Source organism: Microcebus murinus, chromosome 4, assembly GCF_040939455.1.
Source record: "Microcebus murinus isolate Inina chromosome 4, M.murinus_Inina_mat1.0, whole genome shotgun sequence".
In the NCBI taxonomy this organism is placed as follows: domain Eukaryota; kingdom Metazoa; phylum Chordata; class Mammalia; order Primates; family Cheirogaleidae; genus Microcebus; species Microcebus murinus.
The window spans coordinates 91,312,737-91,340,116 of NC_134107.1; the positions used below are offsets into that span (position 1 = coordinate 91,312,737).

The 27,380-nt window shown below is 38.7% G+C and overlaps 1 protein-coding gene and 1 pseudogene across 2 annotated transcripts; both read right to left on the reverse strand.

The window, feature by feature from the left end:
* Nucleotides 1–3,515: 3,515 nt before the first annotated feature.
* On the reverse strand, nucleotides 3,516–26,943 carry IL18 (interleukin 18). 2 transcript variants are annotated; one of them, XM_012749572.3, is made up of 6 exons: nucleotides 26,704–26,943; nucleotides 14,082–14,168; nucleotides 12,902–12,913; nucleotides 9,053–9,184; nucleotides 7,723–7,856; nucleotides 3,516–3,762 (listed from the first exon to the last, which is right to left on the reverse strand). In XM_012749572.3, the coding sequence occupies exons 2-6, from the start codon at nucleotides 14,158–14,160 to the stop codon at nucleotides 3,538–3,540; spliced, it is 582 nt and encodes a 193-aa protein (XP_012605026.2). In that variant the 5' UTR covers nucleotides 14,161–14,168; nucleotides 26,704–26,943; the 3' UTR covers nucleotides 3,516–3,537. The 2 variants fall into 2 exon arrangements, with proteins under 2 accessions (XP_012605026.2, XP_075858626.1); XM_076002511.1 differs by lacking the exon at nucleotides 12,902–12,913.
* Nucleotides 18,060–19,147, reverse strand: LOC105862931 (cobalamin trafficking protein CblD pseudogene; annotated as a pseudogene).
* Nucleotides 26,944–27,380: the final 437 nt, after the last annotated feature.

The following is a 27,380-nucleotide window of genomic DNA, read 5'->3' on the forward strand; positions in this document are numbered from 1 at the left end:
GAAATAAGAATGCACCTTACCATTGAAGGCATGCCATAGTTTAGTTGGCAGTGTCTTTTCTTTCTTAGAGGCATGAGAAAAGAACTGAGGAACGTGAGTCCTTTTAAGTTATCAGATCTAGAGAGATATTAAAATGAGGCAGTGATCACATTCTAGTCCCTTCTTTGAGCTGCCTATTCATCTGTTGAAACCACTTGCTATTGCCACAAGTAGCTGTGAATTGAACTAAGAATGCCCCAGGTGACACTGTAACCCACACCCTATAGCTTACCAATGTATACCCAAACTCATCGATGTTATTTCTGTAAGCCAACCAGAATTCCTGGCAAACTTTGTGTCAACCCACTCTCTGTCCCACGTTTTTTTTCTTTTTTTTTTTTATTGTTGTTGCCTTTAAAAACCTGCTTGTAACAAAGGCTGAATTCAGCTCATATCCAAGGTTACTTGGGGCCAAGTCTCCTGGGCAGCTGTCCTCACTTGGGCTCAAGTAAACTCTTTAAATTATATTTTGTGCCTCAGCGTCTTCCTCTTAGGTTGACGAGAATGTAAAATAATGTAAAATATGTAAAATAATAATAATGGTGTGTCTTACAGCTAACAGCATCTTAGATCCGATGGAAAAGGGCACCCAGAGGTAACCGCAGTGGACAGTTCCCTGCCAGCTCACTCTCACAATATTGCCTCCAGTGTGTTGCGAGTCTTCTCACTTTCTGCCGAAAATAAGTCTGCCTGGATAAGCACAGCACAGCTTGGCAGTGTGGGGGTTAACAGCCCCAGGGACAGCCTTCAGCTACCAGTGGGTAAATGCCCCTGCCTTGCTTTCTGAATTCAGGTGGATCATTTTAGGCAGCATTCCGAATGTTTCTCAGGAGGGTCTGAACAAATCAGGCCCACAATGACGACCTTGATACCACATCACCTACCCACGTTTGCACCTTCCCTCTCTACTCTCCTAGCTTTCTCACTCCTGCTCCCTGGGATCACCTCTAAAATATAGTCACCTGCACACAAAACCTTGTGTCAGGCTCTGTTTTTTAAAACTCCAGCTAGGGCTGGGTGTGGTGGCTCACTCCTGTAATCCCAGCACTCTGTGAGGCTGAGGCAGGAGGATTGCTTTAGGTCTGGAGTTCGAGACCAGCTTGAGCAAGAGCCAGACCTCTTTCTCTACTAAAAATAGAAAGAAATTAATTGGCCAACTAATATATATAGAAAAAACTATCTGGGCATGGTGGCGCATGCCTATAGTCCCAGCTACTCGGGAGGCTGAAGCAGGAGGATTGCTTGAGCCCAGGAGTTTGAGGTTGCTGTGAGCTAGTCTGATGCCATGGCACTCTAGCCTGGGCAGTAGAGTGAGACTCTGTCTCAAAAAATTGTCTGTTCTGGGTCTTTTGTATTTCCATATACATTTTAGGTTCAGCTTGTCAATTTCTTGCTGGAATTTTGATGGAGATTGAGTTCAATCTATAGATCAATTTGGGGATAACTGCCATCTTAACAATACTGAATGAGGTTTTTCAATCAATGAACATGACTGTCTCTCCAATTATTTAGATCATCTTTTTTGTTGTTGTTGTTGTTGTTGAGAGAGAGTCTCACTTCGTTGCACAGGCTAGAGTGAGTGCCATGGCATCAGCCTAGCTCACAGCAACCTCAAACTCCTGGGCTCAGGCGATCCTACTGCCTCAGCCTCCCGAGTAGCTGGGACTACAGGCATGCGCCACCATGCCCAGCTAATATTTTCTATATATATTAGTTGGTCAATTAATTTCTTTCTATTTATAGTAGAGACAGGGTCTCACTGTTGCTCAGGCTGGTTTCGAACTCCTGACCTCCAGCAATCCGCCTGCCTTGGCCTCCCAGAGTGCTAGGATTACAGGCGTGAGCCACCGCGCCCGGCCTAGATCATCTTTAATTTCCCTCAGCAATGCTTTGAAATTTTCAGTGTATAAATATTATGCTTCTGCTAAATTTGTGTTTTATTCTTTTGAAATACTACTGTGAATGGAATTGTTTTCTTAATTTTATTTTCAGATTGTTCATTGCTCATAAATAGAAATACAATGTAATTTTTTTTTCTTTTGAGATAGGGCCTTGCTAAGTTGCCCAGGCTGGAATGTAGTGTCTATTCGCAGGCATGATCATAATCGGCCTCAAGTGATCCTCTTGCCTCAGCTTCCCAGGTAGCTATGACTATAGGCACATGCCACTACCACTTCATGTGGCTGTCAATGCAGTTTTGCATATTGATTTTATAATCTGCAACCTTGCTGAACTTGTTTATTAGTTCTAATGTGTGTGTTCCTTAGGATTTTCTACATAAAGAACCATGTTGTCTGCAAATAACGACTTCCTTTCTAATCTGGATGCCTTTTATTTCTCTTTCTTGTCTGCTTGCACTGGCTAGAACTTCCAGTATGATGTTGAATAGAAGTTACAAAAACTGGCATGCTTGATTATTCCTGATCTTAGGGGAAAAGAAGTTTCCCTGTTTTTCACTATTAACTATGACGTTAGCCGTAGGTTTTTCATAGATGCCTTTATCATGTTGAGGAAGTTTTTTTTTTTTTTGAAACGGACTCTCACTTTGTTTCCCAGGCTAGAGTGAGTGCCATGGCATCAGCCTAGCTCACAGCAACCTCAAACTCCTGGGCTCAAGCAATCCTACTGCCTCAGCCTCCCGAGTAGCTGGGACTACAGGCATGTGTCACCATGCCTGGCTAATTTGTTTTTCTAGATATATTAGTTGGTCAATTAATTTCTTTTTGTTTATAGTAGAGATGGGGTCTTGCTCTTGCTCAGGCTGGTTTTGAACTCCTGACCTCGAGCAATACTCCCGCCTCAGCCTCCCAGAGTGCTAGGATTACAGGCGTGAGCCACCGCACCTGGCCAGGAAGTTCTTTTTTCTTTCAAGTTTATTGAGAATTTTCATTATGAATTAGATCTCATCAAGTGTTTTTTCTGCATCTATTGAGATAATGGGATTTTTATTCTTCATTATATTAATATGATGTATTATATTAATTGATTTTAGGATGTTAAACCATCTTTCCATTCCTGGGATGAATGCTATTCGGACAGAATATATAATCCTTTTTATATGTTGCTGGATTCAGGATCAACCTGACTTTTAAAGATATACTAACATGGAAGAAATTTAGAAATTTGCCAAGTGAAATAGCCTCCTTATAAAAATCTCGATGGTTTTAACAACATTCTTAAAAATTAGAAAATTCAAATGTCAATATCTTTTGTCTTTAGGACAAATAACCCAAAAGATTCAAAACAATTCTACTGAGTATACTCTATGTGACAATTAACAATGTAGAATGTGTTTTCATACTATGCATTTTTTACAACATTGTACAAATACTAAATTCACTTGGATAAGAGAGTGAATTTAATTTTGTGAAAGCTTAGTCATTTCTTAATGGTGTTTTTAAAGACCATTATTCCTTTTAGTTTACCACTAAAATTATAGGCTCACAAACTCGTACAGCCTTTCTGAAACACAAAAATCAGAAATTTCACATCGAAATTTTAATATCTGTCGCTTTCCACTGTGAACATTACAGATTTATCCCCATTTTCATCCTTTTTTTTCAAAATGAGTTTGTAAAGGTCTCTCTCTCTTTCACAGGCTAGAAAGTATCCTTCATATAATGAAGACTCGAATTGCATCTTATCATCATGTCCCGGAACACTTCTCTGAAAGAATATGATGTCACTTTTTGTATCATTGATACTATCAGGAGGACTGATTTCCTATAGAGAGAAAACAACATCGCCTAATTATTTTAGGACATGAATAATTTGTATGTATGCAGTTTATTTCGAAGTTATTACTGAATAGAATGAAAGTAGTTTTCCCCCCAAGAGTTAATTAAAAAAAAATCTGAATATGGCAATACTGATTTCCTCTCCTTCTTATAATTCCTAATCTTCTATTGTCCCTGTCTACTCTCTTCCCATCAGGAAACGCACATTCAGTTCCAGGCCTCTAGTCTTCCCCTATCCATCAGAAAGCTTCCTTCTCTCCTCTCCCACTGAGTGGAGTCCCCATCTGTTCAAGATGAAGTTGAGTTCTAGCAAAACCCACAACTTTTTGTCAATTCCTGTCTTCTCCAACTATTCACAGCTAAAGACATTGATGACCTCCTCCCATAAACCTAGGCTAGCTCTAATTTCTGAGCCTATTGTGAGAGAGGCAGAAATTCTCAGGATTGTCAGCTCTTTCTTTCAGTGGAGCTGGGAGCTGGGAGCTGAAACTTACTGTAAATAGACCCAGTACTTGTTCTAAGGCTAGGTCCTGGGTTTCTGCACAGCCCTGATGTATTGGCTCAGTCAGGAGCCCTAGATTCTTTCTCCTAGCCAAGCACTCCAATTCCATAGGAGTCTTGAATTTCGGTCCTCAATGTAATCTAGTTAGCTGGGCCCTGTCCTGGAAGGCCAAATGCTGATTCCTGTACCTTTCAGCCACAGGATAGGGTCTTATAAAGAAAGAATGGTTAAAGTACTTAAAACTATAATTCTGCTGGTCTCCAACTGCTAGTATTGCCTGCATTTTTTCTATTATTGCATAATGTCTACTTTTCGGTGTAGGCCAGAAAATGTGGGGATCACCCAAAATTCTTCCAGGTTAATCCTGGAGCCAGTAGACATTTTGGATTTAATTTTGGCCCCATGACAGCAAAGATCCTCATGATCCTAGGGGCTGACAGAGAAACCTCTAGAATTAAAATAGCATTTCATCCTCCTCCTAAGAGGGCTGAAAGACTCTGAGAGGTACCTCCAACTTCTCAATCAATTATGGAATTGACAGTCATAACTATTCACATTTGTTCTTTGCCAACAAGTGTAGGTCCTTAAATAATAACTAGAATAAACTAGTTCCCTCATTGGTATCTGCTTCTGCAGCTGCCTAAATATTCCACAATTTAGTGAAAGATCTGAAGCTGTGGGACTCAATTTGAGACTAAGCTGAAGTCTAATGTCTGAAAATAATCCTTAGCTAAAGCTTCAAAACTCTAGTAACATTACAGAGGAAGATGAACGTGTTAATTCAAACCTAACATGGAAAATTATAGTTGAAGGTGGGATCATGGCAAGAAAATCCTGAGGCAGTAGCTTTCCTTAGTTTTGATGTTGACCACTTGTAGCACTTATGGAGAAGGCACACAGCACGTGGATGTGGAAACAATTCTGATGGCCCTGGAGAACTCTCAACTTGGCAAGGCCTACCTGAGTGCTCCAAAGACCAAAGGATTTTTTTTCTTTTTTTCTTTCTTTCTTTTTTTTTTTTTTAACATCAGGAAGAGCTGAATCTGAACCTAGGGAAAGTTAAGCTTGACCTAACATCTGTTCTTTTCCCCCCTCCCGAATACACTAGAAAGTCTGAGAGAAGCCTGGCCAATCCTGGATGCATATATAAGAAACAGACACTGACAGTAGCCTCTTTTTTTCTGTTTTTGTTTTTGAGACAGAGTCTTACTCTGTCACACAGGCTAGAGTGCCGGGATATCAGCCTAGCTCACAGCAACCTCAAACTCCTGGGCTCAAGCAATCCTTCTGCCTCAGCCTCCCGAGTAGCTGGGACTACAGGCATGCACCACCATGCCCGGCTAATTTTTTCTATATATTTTTAGTTGGCCAATTAATTTCTTTCTATTTTTAGTAGAGACAGGGTCTCGTTCTTGCTCAGGCTAGAGCCTGACCTTGAGCTATCCTCCCACCTAGGCCTCCCAGAGTGCTAGGATTACAGGCATGAGTCCCCGCACCTGGCCTGACAGTAGCCTCTTCAAGCAAATTCCTCTTGGTGTTTGGTAAAGGTTCTTGCCCAAATAACTTTATAGCTGGTAATCAACACAAAATGGTAAGCACATAATGGCAGCCAGTGGTGTCTTATTATCTAGACCCTAGTCTATATTTATAGCCAGGTGTGGTGGCGTGCGCCTGTAGTCAGCTATCCGGGTGGCTGAAGCAGGAGGATGGCTTGAGCTCAGAGGTTCGAGGCTGCAGTGAACTATAATCATGCCACTATGCTCCAGCATGGGTGACAGAGCAAGACTCCATCTCTAAATAAATAAATATATAGATAAATAAATAAGTAGAACCTAGTTTACACTTATAACTCCTGCTAATATCTTTATTAGTGGGGGGAACGGGATTAAAGGCCAAAAGCTCAAACCAGTCCTAGTCTACCCCTCCCCTTCCTTACTCCCTCCAACTAATATTTACTGAGTTTCTTCCAGAAGCAGATTTGCTATGGAACTGATGAAGGTTAAACATCAGAGCCCCTCATTTACATAGGTCTCTTCTAGGGTCTCCCTTTTTTTTCTTCTAAATAAATTGTCAAGTTTATGCCTTTGGTAATTTTATATTCTTTTTCTTTAAAATGGTCACTAAAATTGTATAAGCTTCAGGATCCCTCAAATATGGGTTTACTTCAATTCCTACTAAGTGTCAAGCATTATTTCCATCTTCTTAGCAGTCCCAACTGTCTCTCCTATCAAGAATCTACTTATAGGTGGGGCTTAAGGTAGTTTCTGAACCTTCCCCTGCAGCTGAGTTTTCCTCTACCCCCCATAGCTTGGTTTGGCCATCTCCTTTCCTTGCAATTCTGTTGCTCAGTAATAACATGCTTAGTCCTTTCCACCCTGCCCTTCCATCCCATGCCTCTAGAGCCATTATGATAACTAAGCTGCCTGCCAATCAGGTCTAGAATGGGGACTCCAAATTCCACCTGAAGGGCTGGCACTCTAGTTCAAAGGAGATGGCTAGGGGATTTGTCTGGAGGCTGTATCTCTTGCATACACACAGCACTTCTTCAGATTATATTTTAGAGTGGCTTTTTTATCCCTTCCAAGTTGCCCCTTGGCACCTCCACTAAAGTCATATCCTAACTTTCTTTCAGTGAGGATTGGGTGACCCTGACAATAGTCCTTTACTGGCCAATCCTCACTCAGAAAAAGTCTTCATGACATGAGATCCTTCTCTGAAGCATTGTCAATTTGTAAGCAGCCCTTGGCTGCTCTTATTGGATGGAAAGTTTTCTAGGTCAGTCTGGAGCTACAGTTAATGGTAGTTTATCTAGTAATAATGTATAAAATAGAAAAAAAATAATAGAGAATAACCATGGACAATAATAGAGAAAAAGTAGTGGCCAGAAATAATTTATACCTGGCCTTGAGATAATTATAGTATTACTTTTACAGTTGATCTTGTTAATTTTATTCTATTAGATTAATATTAAAAATAACATATGTCAACTGGAAGCTGAAGGTTGTGTCTAAGACTTAGGCTAAGGAGCAGGACTAAAACAATTAGGGATTAAAATGCTATCATTATAATTTACAAAAAGTAGTAGATTTACAGAAGGATAATTAGCTTCATTCTCTGTAGTGGAATTTATTCTGTAAAGTCACATGCTATTCTTAAATATATAATTCATATGTGTATTCTATATTACTGTTTGTATAAAGATTGATTATTCAGAAGACCCAGGTTATGAGACACGTGTTGTGTCCCTTCCTCCCTGTGACAGGCTCAGAAAAACCATAACGTTATCACAATAAGTAAAGAGTTTGATGACTCTTTAACTATTCATGTTCATGGTTCTCTGCTTCTTGCTATTCCTGTTCTAGACGGAAGGTTGGACTGAAGATAACTGAGTTTTCTAATTTTGTCCATTAACATGACTAAGAACAAAGTAAGGCTCCATCTTACCTTAAAGGAAATAATTTTGTTCTTGCAGGAGAGAGTTGTCATTTTCCCATACTTCACAGAGATGGCTACAGCCATACCTCTAGCACAGCTATCTTTATATATATTTATTATAAATCTAGTCTGGAGTGCATTATCTGAAATAAACATTAATAAATGAGAATAATAGTTAGAAGAAATTTTGCAAAGCAGTATTTATGGAAATTTAACCAAAGGATAGTCCTGAATGGACCCATTATCAATCCTACACTCTGAGATTGAGCCAGCCAGCAGGACACTATGCACAGCTGGTCAGACATTCGTTATAACACACATGCAGCAACTTTTTGAGTGTTTGAAAGATATCCTGGATTCTAAAAGATTGTTTTTAACTTTTAAATGCTAAATAGAATATTAAAAATATGTTTGTTAAGGTAAAAATTCAGTACATTTCAAGAATGCACATTCATCGCCGGGTGCTGTGGCTCACGCCTGTAATGCTAGTACTCTGGGAGGCCAAGGCCGGAGGGTTGCTTGAGGTCAGGAGTTTGAGGTTGCTGTGAGTTAGGCTGACACCATGGCACTCTAGACCAGGTGACAGAGTGAGACTTCGTCTGAAAAACAAAACAAAACAAAACAAAAAACAACAACCAAAAAGAATGCACATTTACTGCTTCAACTCAGCCTAAAACTCTGATATTTGGAATTCATATATTGGAAGGCACAGTAAACTTAGTCATTTTCTTTTTTTTAGGGTTCTTTTTAGTTTAATAATTTTAGAAATGGAGTTGCATTGTGTTGCACAGCCTGGAGTGCAGTGGCTATTTACAGGATCACAGTGCACTACAGCCTTGAATTCCTGGCCTCAAGCAATCCTCTTGCTTCAGCCTCCGGAGTAGCTGGAATTATAGGTACGTGTCACCACACCAGCAATTTAATCATTTTTGAAAGCACTCTAAGTTTCTGGGGGATGACCGACTCATTTGAAGTGTGTGCGTATTTATTTTTAATTTTGAGTTTTGAAAATCCTATTAGCATTTTCAGCTGTAATCAGCAGGGATTAATGATTCAACTATAGAGATTTTATACAGTTGATACAATTATAATGCAGGGATTGGTGATCCAGATATAGGCTCAGAGTGACATGACCCCTAGCAATATCTTTATTGTATCCAATTTTTCACCCCCACTAAAAAATATGGGTGCCCTATAAAGTTTCTTGTAAGGGAAATTATTATATGCTCCTGTGATTTTTCATAAGGACTGGGTGTAAGCATAGAAAAATGTAGGCAGTAAAATGGAATGGGAAGAAATAGCTAGTCATTTCTATATTTGCAAAAAAAAAAAAAAATACCTTTACAGTCTTTATCAGGCATATCCTCAAATATAGCCGTCCTCCGGTCCATGAAGAGAACTTGGTTGTTCAAATTTCTTATGATTGAGAATTTAGGTTCGAGCCTGCCGAAGTAATCTGATTCCAGGTTTTCTACAATATACATTAAATTTCATTAAAAGTATTTTTTCTCAATCTGAAAACAGATATACTATATATTTCAGTTTCAAAAACTATTAATTACAATCTTCCATTCCAGAAGCAGCTACAACAGAGTTTCCTATTGTTTTTTAACCTACTTCCATGGGCACTTTCAGTTTCTTGTTACCATTAAAAACCACTCTACCTTCTGAGTTGTTAACTTCAAATATCCTACTTTTGGACTAGTCTCCTATCCTTTTAGTTTTCTTATGCTTTCATGCCAAATATACGTGTTCTTAGATTTTACTATGCCCTCCAGTTTCCCGACTTTTATATTTCCTCCCTGTCTAACCTCTTCCTGTCTTCCCTTCCTTCCCTCTGCAGATGGACCTCATGGTTCATCATTTTGTCTACCTTTTTGCCTGTATCTTAAGTCCCTAACTCATTTGTCTTTCTGCTACAAAACTCCAAACCTGGCTGCTGAGTACTGCTTGTGAACAATTATATAAATATTCAAACCGGTGCCATTGCAGACACGTCAATTGTCAATATTGCTTTTGTTTTCCAATTCTATAGCTGTAATTTAAAATCTTCTTTACTCTCTTCAGGACTTTTACAACACTACCTCTGCTTTCACTTTCAGCAAATGATTTCTTGCTACTGCACTTGTAAACTTAACTCTGGGACCACCAATTATTTCCTCTGTCTCTCCTGTCCCAAGGGAAAATGTGGAGAAGGTACCCTTCTGGTATCACAGGCAGATCCTATTTGTGCTCTGCATGTATATTTACTGAGATCTTGATTTACCAATCATCTTCTCTCATATATCAATCCAGCAATTCTACTTTCTGGATTTTATCCGAAAAAGATAATCAGACAAATGTGTAAACATTTTTGTACAAGAATGCTTATGGAAACACTGTAATAATAACAATGAACTGGAAACAAATGTTTATCAATTGGGGATTGATTACATAAATTTTGATAAGTGCTTACTGTGGAATATTATGAATTTAATATAACTGCAATTATTTACTGCCATGGGAAGATGTCCATATATATCATTAAGTAGAAAAAGAAGCTTAGGTATAATACAATTCCTTTTAATAAAAATATAAGCATTTGCATAGAAATATATATGCTGAAAGAAGTGTACAAATAGTACATCAAAATGATAGCTATCATTATTTTGGGTGATTTTCATGTTTTTGTTTTTCTTGGTGTTATTATTTCTTCATTGCCTGAATTAGTTTTAATAAACACATTATTTTTATAATCAATAAAGCATAAACCTCTTCATTTTGAGATTTAAAACTCCTCCATCAACCCTATCTCACTCTGCAGCTACAGCCTTGTTTCTCTCTTCCTCTTAATTGCCAAGTGTCTGGCAAGAATGGTCTGTACCATTTCCTCACTTTCTATTGACTCTCCTACTCATTGCAGTCTGCCTCTGCCTCTGCCTCTATTTCTTTATGGAACTGCTTCCACTGAGATCACAAAACACCCTGCTGCTAAATCTAATAGATGATTTCTGGGCCTTGATTTTCAAGGCTGCCAAATTCAATACAGCGCCTATCATCTCTATCTTGAAATGCTCCCCTAGGAGTCTGTGGAATTCTCTTGGTTTATCTTCTTCCCTTTTGGTTACTCTGCTCTCTGTTCTTTATTAGCCTCTTTTTCTACTACCTCCTTTAAAGGTAGGTATTCCTCAGACTTCAGTACTTGGCTTTTATTCTCTCACTCTACATATTTCCTCTGACTGCTATTTCTATGAATAAGACTTCTACATCCCTATCTCTAGCCTAAATTTTTGTCCTGAGCTCAGAACCATGTGCCAGAGAGTTATTGGACATCTCCACTAGGATGTCCCACAGACATCTCAAGATCCAAAACTAAATTCATCATCTTCCTCTTCTTACGCACCCAAAAACCTACTCTTTCTCCTGTGTTTTCTATTTCACTGAATGGTATAAATTGCCTAAATGAAAACTTATGCATCACCTTTTCTGCTTTCCTCTCCATCCCCTTCCAAATCCAACCCGAAATCATGTCCTATTGATTTTTTTCAAGTATTTCTAAAATCCATTCACAACTCTTCATCAGCACTCTGCTGTGCCTACCTTGATTCATGTCACCATTATTTTTTAGAGGGACTAAAACAATAGCTTCTTAACTAGCATCTCTCTTATTATTTTTGTCCTCCTTCCACCAACCTGCACCATCAGTTCTTTATAGTGAAGCCAGAAGGATATCTTAAAAATGTGATCGTGTTGTCTCTGAATTTTAAAGAGATACATACATGGCTACCCAGAATAAAGATTATATTTTCTAGATTTCACTGTACTTGATGTGCCATGTGACTAAATTCTAGTCAATGGAATGTGAGGAGCATTCATGTGTGCAACTTCCAGGTAAAGCCTTTAAAAGGAATGGGCCTATCTTCCTTCCTCTTATCTTGACCCTTTCTTGATAACTCAGATATGGACCCAGGAAGTATGATCATTTTCAACTATGTGAATGAGCTCAATAACTAGGGGTAACAAGACTGAAGAAACCCAAAATCCCAACATGAGCAGGCTGCATCCAGCCATACTATTCCTGAACTGCCTACTTAAGACTATTTGAGAGAAAAATTTTCTTATTCAGCTACTATATTTTTCATTGTCTTTGTTACAACAAACTAATCTGTATCCTAGCTAATACATATTGTGATTAATGAATCCCTATTACTCCCAAGTTAAGGTCCAAATTTATTTATTAGAGTAAGAGAACGTCTTGAGTTGTGCTGTATTTATCACTCTTGCTTCTCTCATCATTCTCCCACTCTCATTCTACTCCCGTTCTGAATTATTCTTAATTCTTCATAAATGCCAGGCTTTCTTTCAAACCTTGGGCTTTGAATGTGGTCGCTTGCCCCATTCATCCTCATCTCCTCTACTTTAAGAATTCTCTGGCCGGGCGCGGTGGCTCACGCCTGTAATCCTAGCTCTCTGGGAGGCCGAGGAGGGTGGATCGTTTGAGCTCAGGAGTTTGAAACCAACCTGAGCAAGAGCAAGACACCGTCTCTACTATAAATAGAAAGAAATTAATTGGCCAACTAATATATATAGAAAAAATTAGCCGGGCATGGTGGTGCATGCCTGTAGTCCCAGCTACTCAGGAGGCTGAGGCAGAGGATCGCTTGAGCCCAGGAGATTGAGGTTGCTGTGAGCTAGGCTGACACCACGGCACTCACTCTAGCCTGGGCAACAAAGTGAGACTCTGTCCCCCGCCCCCCCCCCCCCAAAAAAAAGAAAAGAATTCTCTGCCTCCTGGTAGCTTCCCAGGCTTCTTCCCAAAACATTTCTTAGAGAGGAGGTTGAAGAAGAAAGATGTTATTGATTTTGGACAATTTTCATGCTTCAATCCTCTTCTCCTATGACGGCCAGAGAATCCATGACTCCCTGCTAATTTTAGGACCTATGTAACAGGCAGGGTCTATTCTGTAGATTCTAAGAGCTAGAGAATTTCCTAAGGTGGGGGGAGCTTTTTATTTTGCTGGAGATTCTATTTTGGGACTCTTCTGGTCATCTTCATTCCAAGGCTGTGCTGTTGAGTTCACATCCCTTTGAAGGCAGACTGGCTTCCCAAATACACTGGTACCAGGTGGACAGTTTCTCCTAGCTGACAATCATGTGTCTCAAGCAGCTACTTATTTTGTGAAGAAAGAAAAAAAAATTTATACTTTACCATCGTTTTCAGCTAAGGGGAGAAAAAAAGAGAAATAAAACACATTACATTCTATATTTCAACTCAGAATTTCTTCTCACCATACCCTTTTATTACTCTTTTCTGCTAATCCCCATTCCTTAACCCCCATTTTACTGGTGATGGTCTTTATTGTCATTCATCAGATTATTATATCATCATTCCAAAGGCCCATAAAATGAAGATCAATTAGATTTAGTGTGTTCTCAAGTAAGTTAGATATAAAACTTAAACCCAGGATTTATAAATTTCAATATGTAGCTAAAAAGAAATTTTATAAAGTGATGGATTTTACTCTTAAATGTATTGCTTATATGAAAAGTCACCTGGGGACTTTTTATGACTCTTTCAAAGAAAGCCAAATTGCTCTGGAAGATTAATCTTAAGAATCAATTTTTACTTGTCAAATATATTTACATAAAATGGTATGACTCACTCACAGAACTCTAGATTCAGGGAATCTCTTACGTTATTTGCCACTTTGCTTTGGGAAATTGTATTTCCTGAATGTACCCAGTCTTGAGGGATTTTCATGATGTGCACTGTTTGCCACTTTGAGAGTGGGATATTGCTAATTAAAGTGCCAGGACTTGTGGTGGGACAAAGTGCTAGGACCTTGGACATGTTATGGTTAATTTCTAGAGGTCCAATTTTTTTTTTAATTTTAATTTTAATTTTTTTTTTTTTTTTGAGACAGAGTCTCACTTTGTTGCCCAGGCTAGAGTGAGTGCCGTGGCATCAGCCTAGCTCACAGCAACCTCAAACTCCTGGGCTCAAGCGATCCTACTGCCTCAGCCTCCTGAGTAGCTGGGACTACTTACTGGCATATGCCACCATGCCCGGCTAATTTTTTCTATATATATATATATTAGTTGGGCAATTAATTTCTTTCTATTTATAGTAGAGACGGGGTCTCGCCCTTGCTCAGGCTGGTTTCCAACTCCTGATCTTGAGCAATCCGCCCGCCTCGGCCTCCCAGAGTGCTAGGATTACAGGCGTGAGCCACCTCGCTGGTCCAATTTTTTTTTTTTAAAGAAGAGTCATTAACATTGCACAATGAAATTTGGTGGCAAAAAAGAGTCACTTAATAGTTCACTTCACATCTTCTCTAGTTGAATACATTTATCTGAATCTGGTATTTTTTCTTTGGCTTTAGACTTACGTATAAAGTAAAGTGTATTGTTAATAAACTTCATTCCCACAAAATTGATGCAGTTGCAATCGTCTATTTCAGCAGCCATCTTTATTCCTAAGGAAAGCAAAGAGCCATGTGTTAAGAGGCAATGATTGTATCTTTTACATAAAAAGAACCTTTTACTATTATTACCTTGTACTACCTCTTACTTCAGAAGTCATCTTCTCTCCAAGCATGCTGATGAACAATCTGGACACTTAATAAATGCCAGGAGTTTCAACTTGTGAATACCCATGTTTAAATGTCCTCTTATAAGATCGGGTGTGGTGGCTCACGCCTGTAATCTTAGCACTATGGGAGGCCGAGGTGGGCGGATTGCTCAAGGTCAGGAGTTTGAAACCAGCCTGAACAAGAGTGAGACCCCATCTCTACTAAAAAATAGAAAGAAAATCTGGACAACTAAAAATATATATATATAAAAATTAGCTAGGCATGGTGGTGCATTCCTGTAGTCCCAGCTACTCAGGAGGCTGAGGCAGAAGGATTGCTTGAGCCCAGGAGTTTGAGGTTGCTGTGAGCTAGGCTGACACCAGGGCACTCTAGCCCGGGCAACAAAGTGAGACTCTGTCTCAAAAAAAAAAAAAAAAAAAAAAATGTCCTCTTACAAATTATCAGATATTTGTAGTCTAGAAAGCATTTTATCATTAAACAATATTATAAAGGGTAGATAAATGGCCCATTATTGAACTGAACTATTAGTTTAGTATTCCTTGGAGAAATACAAATATATTACCAATATCAATATAGCTGCATCTGAAGTGCTGGAAATACACCTTTTCCTGTCCTTTAACTAGGTACTGGTTTCATTCTTGTCTTACAACCAATGGGCTCCTGTGGGTAAGAGGCTCAAGGTTTGTAACTTCACTGTCAGAGTGCTAATGGTGACATGATGATAAAAAATGAAGTTACCCTCACCACTTCTTATTTATCTAACTACATTTCACCATTATCTCTGCTCTTGAGGTTGTTTATATCTATTATTGTAACTACATGGAATAAGTATTATATAACGGTCTCCTATTGGGTGATTCTTTCTGACCTTGTTTACAATAATGTCACCATGGCAGCTTGAAATTGGCCACAGTAGGAGTATTTATATCATGAAAATTGACAAATGGTATAAATCAGGGCTTGCTTTCTTGTTTTATTGATTCTCTAGACTTAAAAAAGCGATGGAGAAAATGTTAATATTGCATATTAAACTTAAAAAATGTGCTGTTTCAGTGGTCATTACACCAAAGAACACAAAAAATTGAGGAACTATTCTTCCAGTATTCAAAATTGTCATTTAATTAAGAATAGAAGTTGTTGAAGTCATTGACAAATGAGAGAAGTTTTGTCATAAATCTTTGGTGTCTTTTGTCTTAGAATTTAACATAAATAAAACTATCAACTAACAAAAAAATAAAATAAAAATGGTGTTTCCATCTGTGGGTAGAAGCAGGGTGGGAGAAGGCTGAAGGGCTCAGGCATTTGATGGCCTCCTTCTCCCTGAGCAGCAGCAGCTTTTGATTTAGAGTTGGGATTATGCTACCTTTTAACATAAGTAACACATAAACACAATCTTGCTGTAAAAAATCAAGTAATAACAGGATTTGAAAAGATTTAAAATTCTTCTCTTTGCTCTTCACCTCTGCTCCACTCACTTCACTTCAATATGGTGTGTATTCTTCCAGAATTTTGTCATGGAGAGAGAGTTCTAAATGTGAGAAATCTGTGAACTTGGATGGGAAAAAAGTTACATATTTATTTATTTATTTATTCTTTTGAGACAGAGTTTCAGTCTGTTCCCCAGGCTAGAGTGCCATGGCATCAGCCTAGCTCACAGCAACCTCAAACTCCTGGGCTCAAGCCATCCTTCTGCCTCAGCCTCACGAGTAGCTAGGACTACAGGCATGTGCCATCATGCCTGGCTAATTATATATATATATTCAGTTGGCCAATTAATGTCTTTCTATTTTATAGTAGAGACGGGGGGGGGGGGGGTCTCACTCTTGCTCAGGCTGGTCTCGAACTCCTGACCTTAAGTGATCCACCTGCCTCAGCCTCCCAGAGTGCTAGGATTACAGGTCTGAGCCACTGCACCCAGCCTACATATTTATTTATTTTGAGACAGAGTCTTCCTCTGTTGCCCCGGCTAGAGTGCCGTGGTGTCAGCCTAGCTCATAGCAACCTCATACTCCTGGGCTCAAGCGATCTTCCTGCCTCAGCCTCCTGAGTAGCTGGGACTACAGGCATGTGCCACCATGCCCAGCTAATTTTTTCTATATATTTTTAGTTGCCAATTAATTTCTTTCTATTTTTAGTAGAGATGGAGTCTCGCTCTTGCTCAGGCTGGTTTCGAACTCCTGACCTTGAGTGATCCACCTGCCTCAGCCTCACCTGCCTCAGCCTCCCACAGTGCTAGGATTACAGGCATGAGCCACCTCGCCCAGCCACATATTTATTTTCACTACCTTTTTTTTTATAGACAGGGTCTTACATTCTTGCTTATGCTGGAGTACAGTAGCCCAATCAATCAAAGCTCACTGCAGCCTCAAACTCTTGGGCTCAAATGATCCTCCTACCTCAGCCCCCCAAGTAGCTGAGACTACATGTGCATGCCACCATACTTGTCTAATTTTTAAAATTTTTGTAGAGACAGGGTCTCATTATGTTGCCCAGACAGGTCTGAAACTCCTGGTCTCAAGCAATCCTCCCACCTTGGCCTCACAAAGCACTGGGATTATAGGCATAAGCCACCATACTTGGCCTTATTTTCGTCAACTTCTAACGGAAATTTAGCATTCCTTCCATTATTAGCTATAGGAAACAAACCACAATATTATTAGTAGTACCTGAAATTCTGGCACTAACAGAAATACATATTTCTTATTGTGTTACTGTTGTTGCAGAGACCTTAAAATATGGGTTAAGCTCATTATTATTCTGAAATTACAGAAGTTATTAGTTCTACCAGTAGATCTTGTTATTTAATGTGTTAATAAAAAGCACGTGTATACTATATCAAAATTTATTAAAATTTTTTTGATAATGATTTTAGTATAATGGGTTTCCTTTACAAGGCTAAGTATTTAATTTTATGTATGTAAAAACATTATTCTGAGAAGGGGTCCACAGTCTCCACCAGATTGCCCATGGAGGCCCATGCCACAAAAATGATTAGGAAGCCCTACCCTAGAATTCAGTAGTGCGTTGGGTCTCTGAGAGCAGTTATGGTTGAGGCTCTAAGGAAGATAGTTGAGTCACAGTTGTCAATGGTATATAGGGAAGCATTTATAAATATGTGCTCATAGGTAGAGAACTGACTCAAATTTTTTTTCTAGCATAATCTGAGGCCAAACATGTATGGCAGAGTAAGCAGGAAATTAAAACTCAGTTAAAAAAACTTAATCTAAATTAAGCTATCCCAAAATACTTGTTAATTGGTGGCTATTTAACAGTTTAATCTAGGTTTAGTTTCTTATACACATCCAAATGTGAACAGTTATTCAATTTATTTTATTTAGGTAAAATAATAAATTTAAATAGAATATAAATTTACTTAAATTTAAATAAATATTTAAATTTACAATTTAGAAATTTTTTATACTAACCAAAGTGTGATTTATTATTGGAGAAAAATAATTAAAACTGAGGTTTTTTTCCAACAAAGGGGAAAAATAACAATAAGAGATCATACCCTGATTACATGCTAATTACCACATTCTATATGATGTGGATGTTTTCAACGTGTATTAAAAGATATTACAAATAATGGGCATTTGCAATTTAAAAATCACAAATAACTTGAGAATGTTGTAAATTTATAACTGTTGAAATAAATACTTAGAAATAAGTATCTTTTAAAAATTGAAGTCTTGGGGAAGGGGGGGCGGGTATATACATACGTAATGAGTGATATGTGCACCATCTGGGGGATGGTCATGCTGGAAACTCAGACTTGTGGGGGGAGGGGGGAAAGGGCATTTATTGAAACCTTAAAATTTGTACTCCCATAATATGCCAAAATTAAAAAAAAAATTGAAGTCTTTGACAGTGTTTGTAGATTAACCTAAATGTAACATACAAATAGTATAGCAAAATAAATTGACCTTACTGATAGTTTCCAATTAATTTCTTCATAATATGGCTGTCTGGTGTTGCATTAGTGAAAATACTTCCTACAAACACATGGGTACCCCAGGGACTATGACAAATCATTTTACAGCATCCAAGATCACTGACGAGAATCCTAGATGTCAGTAGTGTTCATCTATTTCAAAAAGAGTGTTGTTTGCGTATGATTCAAAAAATGCTAAACCAGATGATGGGTCAATAAAGTCAGCCCAATATCTTTCAGCTTGAAGAGCATAGCAAATTTCCTTAGCACCACTGATGAACCTTTCTAAGAGCATTTCTCTTTCAATTTCTACCTCTTCACTCCAAACAGTCATATCATTCTTAGTATTCCGTGTTACAGTCAGAATCATTAGTTTGTTATCAGCTACTTCTGGAAATAGTGATTCAAAATCTCTTTGCAATTCTGTACATGTTTGGATTGTACACTGTAGCACTTTCAAAGTAAGTTTCTACACTGTTAATTTCTTGTTCAACAGGTGCATATTGTGCTATAACAAATTCATGTCTTTCACTTGATAAAGGTTCTCCTAGAACATCAGGCAAAGTTTTATGAATCAGGCTTTTCTTCTGTGAAGTACACCCATTGAGATGATAATCAAAACCTATGTTCCCAGGAAGCTGGAATCTCTGATACTGAGGTCCAAATGGTCCCATAGTTTCATTAGGCCACACTGTTTGAGAGCATATTTCTGGAGGTGCAGTGGCCACATGAGACTCATTGAAACCCGATGATCCTGTAGTATAAAAGGCTTTGGGATTGACCACCCTTTTAACTAAAGAGCAAGACCCTGGGAGATAGGAAACCAGGCTGGTTCTGGTACAAAGCACATTGGCCATTTCTAGTGGAGAGGACTGTTGCCAAATAGCTTTCTTTTTGTGACATTGATCCAGTCACCACCACTGCCACCAGCTGTCCCAGAACCTGACTGTTCCTGAAATCCTACAATTTAGAATTATCACCTAATTTTTTTTTAAAGGAGGGGACAAGGAAGACTCTGAGGGGAAAATAATAATAGCAAAGGATAAAAAGGTTGCTGAGATAAGTCTAAACATTTTTTCTACCAAAACCCAAACCAACTTTAATATTAAAAATCAGAACTATAATGTCTAGATTGTGAACTTTATGAGGGTATTTTCCTTATTCACCTTTATGGCTTCATCATTTCACACTGCAGTCCCCAACCCCCAGACCCCACACTGGTACCAGTCTGTTAGGAACTGGGCCTCACAGCAGGAGGTGAGCAGCACAAGAGCAAGTGCAACTTCATCTTTATTTACAGCTGCTCCTCATTGCTTGTATCACCACATAACCTACACTTCCTGTCAGATCAGCAGCGACATTAATTCTCATAGGAGAGTGAACCCTACTAGTGTAAACTGCGCATGCGAGGGATCTAGGTTGCGTGCGTGCTCCTCATGAGACTCTAACGCCTGATGATCTGAGGTGGAGCTGAGGTGGTGAGGCTAGCGCTGGGGAGTGGCTGCAAATACAGATTATCATTAGCAGAGAGGTTGCACAATACATGTTCTGTGCTTGAATCATCCTAAAACCATCCCTCCCCCACCTCATCCATGAAAATCTGTCCTCCACGAAACTGATCCCTGGTGCCAAAAAGGCTGGGGACTGCTGGTTTAGCACAAGCCTGTTATCATTGTCAGAATGCATTTGTTCATCACTGCATTAACTGAGAAGGAAGACATTTGTTAACCTGAGAGGGACTCTTAAGTTTCAACTAGCTATCAGTTGGTGAAATAATTGCTATCATGGTCTTCTCTACAAACTTTATTTATTTGTTTGTTTGTACAAATTTATGGGGTACAAGTGTAATTTTGTTACATGGATAGATTGCATGGTGATCAAGTCAGGGCTTTTAGTGTATCCATCACCCAAATAACGTACATTGTACCCATTAAGTAATTTTTCATCATCCTCCCACCTCCCCACCCTTCTGAGTCTCTATTGTCTATCATTCTGCGTCCATGTGTATGTATTGTTTAGCTCCCACTTGTGAGAATACACAGTATTTGTCTTTCTGTGTCTGAGTTGTTTCACCTAATAGCCTCCAGTTCCCTCTATGTTGCTGCAAAAGGCATGATTTCATTATTTTTTATGGCTGAATAATATTTCTTTGTGTATATATTCCATTTCTTTGCTATATCTACAAACTTTAATACTATGTAATACACACATATTTAAGAAAGTAATTCACCTGAAATGTACCAAGCAGTATGGGGCAAGAATTGGATCAGATTACTAGTGTTTACTATTATATTTATTTAGTCAATCAGTACATAGATTTATAGGACACAGTGACCTTAAAAAAATAATAGTATTACACAACTTTTTATTTTATTTTATTTTATTTTATTTTATTTTTGCCTAATCAATTCACATAAAATGCAACTTGTGATGTAGTTTGTTTGGCAAAAGCTTGGAAAGGAGATTCAGATTATAAAGGCCTTGTTTAAGCAGGCTAAACAGTTATGAACTTTCTTCCAGAAAAAATAGTGACTTATTTTAAGTAGGAGAAAGATATGGTCAAATTTGTGTCTTCAAAAGCTCACTCCAACTGGGCTATATTGGACAGAGGCCAGAAAACAACTTCAGAAGCAATTTTGACAGTTAAGAGTTGATAAGGCTATTAACTAAGGTAGTGAATTTAAGAGATTTTTTTTTTTTTTTTTTTTTTTTTTTTGAGACAGAGTCTCACTTTGTTGCCCAGGCTAGGGTGAGTGCCCTGGCATCAGCCTGGCTCACAGCAACCTCAATCTCCTGGGCTCAAGCGATCCTTCTGCCTCAGCCTCCCGAGTAGCTGGGACTACAGGCATGTGCCACCATGCCTGGCTAATTTTTTTGTGTATATATATATTTTCAGTTGGTCAATTAATTTCTTTCTATTTTTAGTAGAGACGGGGATCTTGCTCTTGCTCAGGCTGGTCTTGAACTCCTCGAGTGATCCGCCCGCCTCAGCCTCTCAGAGTGCTAGGATTACAGGCATGACACATCGTGCCCGGCCCAAGAGATATTAAACAGCAGATTTTTTCAGCTATTTGGTTGTGGGTAAAACAGAAGGAGGAAATGAGGATGACTTCAAAGTTTATGACTTGAGCAACTTGGTGAATGGTTACTCCATTAATTAAGAAAAAAGAGAAGGAAAAAAAAAAAGCTTGAGTGAGAATTATAATAACTGAATAATTATTTCAGTTTTGTAAATCTGAGAAGCCAAGGGAGAAAGCAGTTTCTGGAGGGGCTGCTTGAGTTCAGAAGCTGCAGAGTTCATAATTTAGATACAAGCTTAAACTTGTTCATCGAATTTGGCAAGTAGGAAGTTTTGGTAATAATAGATCAGTTTTGGTAAAGTGGAGGTAGCAAAATGCAGGTTGACAAATACCTAAGACAGAATGGGAAGGGGAAAAATTAAGGACAATGGTTATAAACGATTATTTTAGGGAGTGTAGTTATAAAGTAGAGTGAGGGTAGTAGTTATTGGGAGATATATATATATATAATATGCTATTTTTAATTTGGCTCGAGATGCACAGTTGTAACTGTAAAATATCTAATGAATTACTTCCCACAATATGTTCAAGTAACCTGTCCAAACCTGAAACCTGATAACAGATTCTAACTCAGAAATGTCTCTAGAATTTGGTATCTAGAATTTCCATCTCTTTTAAAACAGCATTGCCGGGCGCGGTGGCTCACGCCTGTAATCCTAGCTCTCTGGGAGGCCGAGGCGGGCGGATTGCTCGAGGTCAGGAGTTCGAAACCAGCCTGAGCAAGAGCGAGACCCCGTCTCTACTATAAATAGAAAGAAATTAATTGGCCAACTAATATATATATACAAAAATTAGCCGGGCATGGTGGTGAATGCCTGTAGTCCCAGCTACTTGGGAGGCTGAGGCAGGAGGATTGCTTGAGCCAGGAGTTTGAGGTTGCTGTGAGCTAGGCTGACGCCACGGCACTCACTCTAGCCTGGGCAACAAAGGGAGACTCTGTCTCAAAAAACAAACAAACAAACAAAAAAAAACCATCAGCATTGTTTTAAATCAAGCCCTTGTCACTTCTGGCATTTTCTATTTTATTTTATTTATTTATTTTTGAGACAGAGTCTCCCTCTGTCACCTCAGCTAGAGTGCTGTGCCTAGCAACCTCAAACTCCTGGGCTCAAGCGATCTTCCTGCCTCAGCCCCTGAGTAGCTGGGACTACAGCCCATGCCCAGCCAATTTTTTCCCAATTTAGTAGAGACTGGGTCTGGCTCTTGGCTCAGGTTGGTCTCAAACTCCTGACCTCAAGTGGTCCTCCCACCTTGGCCTCCTAGAGTCCTAGGATTATAGGTGTGAGCCACTGCGCCCAGCCGGCATTTTCTATTTTAATCCTCCTTTACTTGGTTTTCTTGCTTCCAGACTCTCCCCCAGTCCATACTGTTGGCAGAGTTATTCCATTTGCAAGGACAGCAGTTCCCCTGCTTTTTTGCCTGCCAAACCCTGCTTCATCCTCCATCCTGTAAGTCCCAGCTTTAATATCTCCTCTAGGAAAAGTTCCCTGACTCCTCCATTCATAGCTAACCATTCTCTCCCCAGAGTCCCCCTTCCCCTCATCACCTATTTACACTTCTGAAATAGCTCCTACTACCCTGATTTAAGATTACTTTGATTACAAATAGGTCTGCCCAGCTTCAATATGAGTTTATTAAGGCAACAAGTTGTCCTTTTTTCCCTGAATCTTCAATACCTGTAAAAAGCTTACTCCACAGTAGGAACTCAATAAATGTTCAATGAATAAATGTTTTCTATGATAAACCTTGTTGCCATGACAACAGCGTGGCAAGGGACTCATAGAATTTTTTTTTTCTATCTTAAACTTTCCCTCCATCTGGAAGCCAATGAGAAATACAAAGAAAATGAGGGAAGCCTGAAAACAGATTTTTAAAAATAGAATAATTTCTATAATATCTTCTCCTTCTTTTCCCTAGTAGTTTCTTTTTATTCCGTGTGTTTATTTTTAATTCTTCATTTGTTTATCTTCTTACCACTCTTTTTGCTAGGTCTCAATAACCCCCATGATTACAAGAGTTGTGTTTTCTTCCCTATCCCATCTCTCCTCAATTTTCCTCTTTTCCTTTCTTATCAATGTTCCTTTGTTTTCTTTAATCTATGAAAATTATAGTTCCCATTGGATAAAAATGCCTTAAATATTTCAACTAAGATTCTGAGATTATAGACTTTTTTTTTAAGAGTTATAAACTACCTCAGAAAGATCCTCCCAGGAGCATGCAGTGGCAGTTAAGTTCTTTGAAACAAAAAAGTTGTAGTTTTACAAGCCTTTGAAAAGGCCAGAGGCTAGTGAATAGTAGAATTTGATATGGGAAATTAAGCCACATGAGTTCTGACTTTGTCTGGGGAAAGTCATTTAATTCTGAAGGTCTCAGTTTCCTCATTTGGACAACAGGGAAGTTGGAGGGTCAGTCTTTAAGGGCTGTTCCAGCTCCAACATTCTGCAATTCTAGACTGTAGTTCAAGCTGCAAGTAGAGAACCATTTATATGTGGAAAAAGCCCTAGAAACCACTTCTTCATAATTCTAAAGCAACACATATTTACTGAATATTATACAACCAGCATCATTAAACCACTAAGAATTTAAAAGCATACTATTAGATTAAAAGTAAAAACACCTTGAACTTCCAGCCTGAGCAAGAGCGAGATCCCGTCTCTACTAAAATAGAAAGAAATTAATTGGCCAAATTAGTCGAGCATGGTGATGCATACCTGTAGTCCCAGCTACTTGGGAGGCTGAGGCAGAAGGATTGCTTGAGCCCAGGATTTTGAGGTTGCTGTGAGCTAGGCTGATGCCATGGCACTGGCACTCACTCTAGCCCAGGCAACAAAGTGAGACTCTGTCTTCAAAAAAAAAAAAAACAACCGCCTTGAACTTGAAAAACAACTATAATTATGTTTATCATTACTGTGGAATTCCAATTCTGCAGAACAGGTAATGGATGAAATGAGGGAGCATGTCACATAACTAATTTCCTAAGATCAGGTAGGTAGTCACCTTGACAGCAACAAAATAAAAACCTAACTTTTCAGTTATACAAATCATTTTGTCCTTGAAAATTTTTTTTAAATTTTTTTAATTTTTATTTTTTTCTTTTTGAAAATGCTATGGCAAGGCAATGTCCTTGAAAATTTTGTCCATTTTATTATGAATGTGTGTATGTTGGGGGGGTGTAGAAAAGGTGAAGGTAGGCCGGGCGCGGTGGCTCATGCCTATAATCCTAGCACTCTGGGAGGCCGAGGCGGGTGGATTGCTCGAGGTCAGGAGTTCGAAACCAGCCTGAGCAAGAGCGAGACCCTGTCTCTACTATAAATAGAAAGAAAGTAATTGGCCAACTAATATATATAGAAAAAATTAGCCGGGCATGGTGGCGCATGCCTGTAGTCCCAGCTACTCGGGAGGCTGAGGCAGAAGGATTGCTTGAGCCCAGGAGTTTGAGGTTGCTGTGAGCTAGGCTGACGCCATGGCACTCACTCTAGCCTGGGCAACAAAGTGAGACTCTGTCTCAAAAAAAAAAAAAAAAAAAAAAAAAAAAAGAAAAGGTGAAGGTGGAAGAAAACTTAAAAAATTAGATAGTTAATTATAAAAGGTATAAGTAATCAATTGCTAAATATACACTCAATGCAAAAAGCCAAAATAGAAGTAATGTAATTGGAATGGTCTTGTTTGAAAAGGAGAATTTAAAGCCGGGCACGGTGGCTCATGCCTCTAATCCTAGCACTCTGGGAGGTGGAGGCAGGAGCATTGCTTGAGCTCAGGAGTTCGAGATCAGCCTGAGCAAGAGCAAGACCCTGTCTCTAGTATAAATAGAAGGAAATTAGCCAAACAACTAAAAATAGAAAAAATTAGCCAGGCATGGGGTGTGTGCCTCTAGTCCCAGCTACTCTGAAGGCTGAGGTGGGGGGATCCCTTGAGCCCAGGAGTTTGAGATTGCTGTGAGCTAGGCTGACGCTACAGCACTTGAGCCTAGACAATCGAGTGAGACTATGTCTAAAAAAAAAAAAAAAGAAAAGAAAGAAAAGGAGAATTGAATTCAATCTCAAATAATGCTTAAAATTTGAATAGATGAAGAAGGGGATGGTTAAGTATTGGTAGATGGAGACGGGCATGGAGGAGCATGTATGTGATAAAAGCATGTTGTGGTGGGAGTGGACTGAATGGAGCCACCTTTGGACCGTAGTGGAACAGTCCTGCTGTCTTGCAGTGAACACACGGTAAGGTGGGGTTAGATTATAGAGGGCTGTGGAAATCATGTAGAAGAGTAAATTGAATCTCATAGGCAATAGGAAAACATTGCAGATATAAAAGATATTTTGAAGGAGGATGAAACAGAAACTTAAAATAGCTGAATAAAGGCTAAAACAGAGAAATTTAAGGGTGCCCTAGTTTTTGTCATTCAACTTCAAAATAGAGATGTTTATGTCTCTCTTTCCTTATTGTGAAATAAAATTCTTGTGGGGAATGTCATAACATCCAATTGTAGCCCAGCCTCGGGGAACTGTTGCAGATTCTACAAGATTATTAATATGAATTACTCAGAGTTGAAATCTCCTTCCAAGAGAAGCTTATTTATCATCGTCTAAAGCAGTGATTCTCAGGGGGTTACCAAAGTGAAAGCCATTTTTTACTAATTCTAAGGTCTACTTTGTCTTTTTCACTCTCATTCTTTCATGAGTGTACAACAGAGTTTGCCAGAGGCTACATAATGTATGATATTGCTATAGACTAAATGCAAAGCAGATTAGAATCCAGCTCATTTGTCTTCTGATAAGCCAGATATTTTAAAAGACTAGCAAAAATGAAAAACAATATCATTCTTTACACTAGATTTTTTTCTGAAATACATGGTTACCTGTAATTAAAAGTGTTATTTATGTAGAACCATTGTTAAGAGAAAAAAGTGTTGTTTATACTAACATGTGATGTGCTTGTTGTTATTTTAAAATAAATTATTAGGTAACTGTTTAAAAATTTTTTCAGTTCTAATTTCTTTTTTTTTATTTATTTTTATTTTTATTTTTATTTTTTTAACAATGCTATGACTGTGCTATTTTATTTTATTTTTTTTTTATTTTTTATTTTTTTCAGTTCTAATTTCTAATACAGCAAATTTTAGTAACACAGTAAGCTACAGAAACAAAAACTCTTCAGGGCCCTCAATAATTTTTAAGAGCATAATGGAATCATGGGAGCAAAAAGTTTGAGAACCTCTGCTCTAAAGTGATACTCTCATATTTGATAAAAAAGAGAAAAAGTTTCTACTCTGACTTTGCTTACGTTCCTTATGTTGTTACTGACTGTCCATCACAATAATGTCAGAGGATTTCTTCTCAGTCACTTTTTTAGCTGATTTACCTCAAAATTGCCATGCCCGGGTTTCCAAATGAAGAGGAATGATATTTCTTACCTGTGCCAAATAGTTTCCTGCAAGAGGAAGTGATCCGGAAGGTTTGGCGTCCCTTTCCTCTGGACGCTGTGTAGACTGTAGCTGGTGTAAGCCCCCTTAGCAGCCAGACTAAGCAGCCAGGAGCTCACAGGGACTCAATCAGAAGAACAACTTTTTGCTGCTCGTGGGAATCCAGTAGTCCTCAGGATAGGAGAGAGCTGAGTGCTCGAAGGAGGAAGAAGGTGGAGGGGAGGAGACTGCTGCTGGCACGCCCTGGACCCGCCTTCAAATGTGGGCTCTTTCCTAGGGCAATAGAACTTGAAACAAAGTGGAAGAGAATACGAGTATTTTTCAAATGTAAAACTCATTATTTTAATAAAATCTTTTCTTCTGTAAAAGTTGGGGTTCTGGTCCTTTCAAAACCTGTAGATCTTTCTGAAGTACATACAAGCACTTTCAGAAAGCAGCTATTTAGTCCACTAGAAGCATCTTCTTTTCTCAATCAGTTTCTCTATTTTCAGGTTTCTGGTCACACCTCAGCACAAAACGTTTTCTTATCTTACAATGCTGAATAATTAGTCCTACTGGAGTAATTCCTACGTTATCATAACAACTAAAGTATTTCTAAAATGTAACTTTTTAAATTTATTTTTATTTATTTTTTTGAGACAGAGTCTTACTCTGTAGCCTGGGCTAGA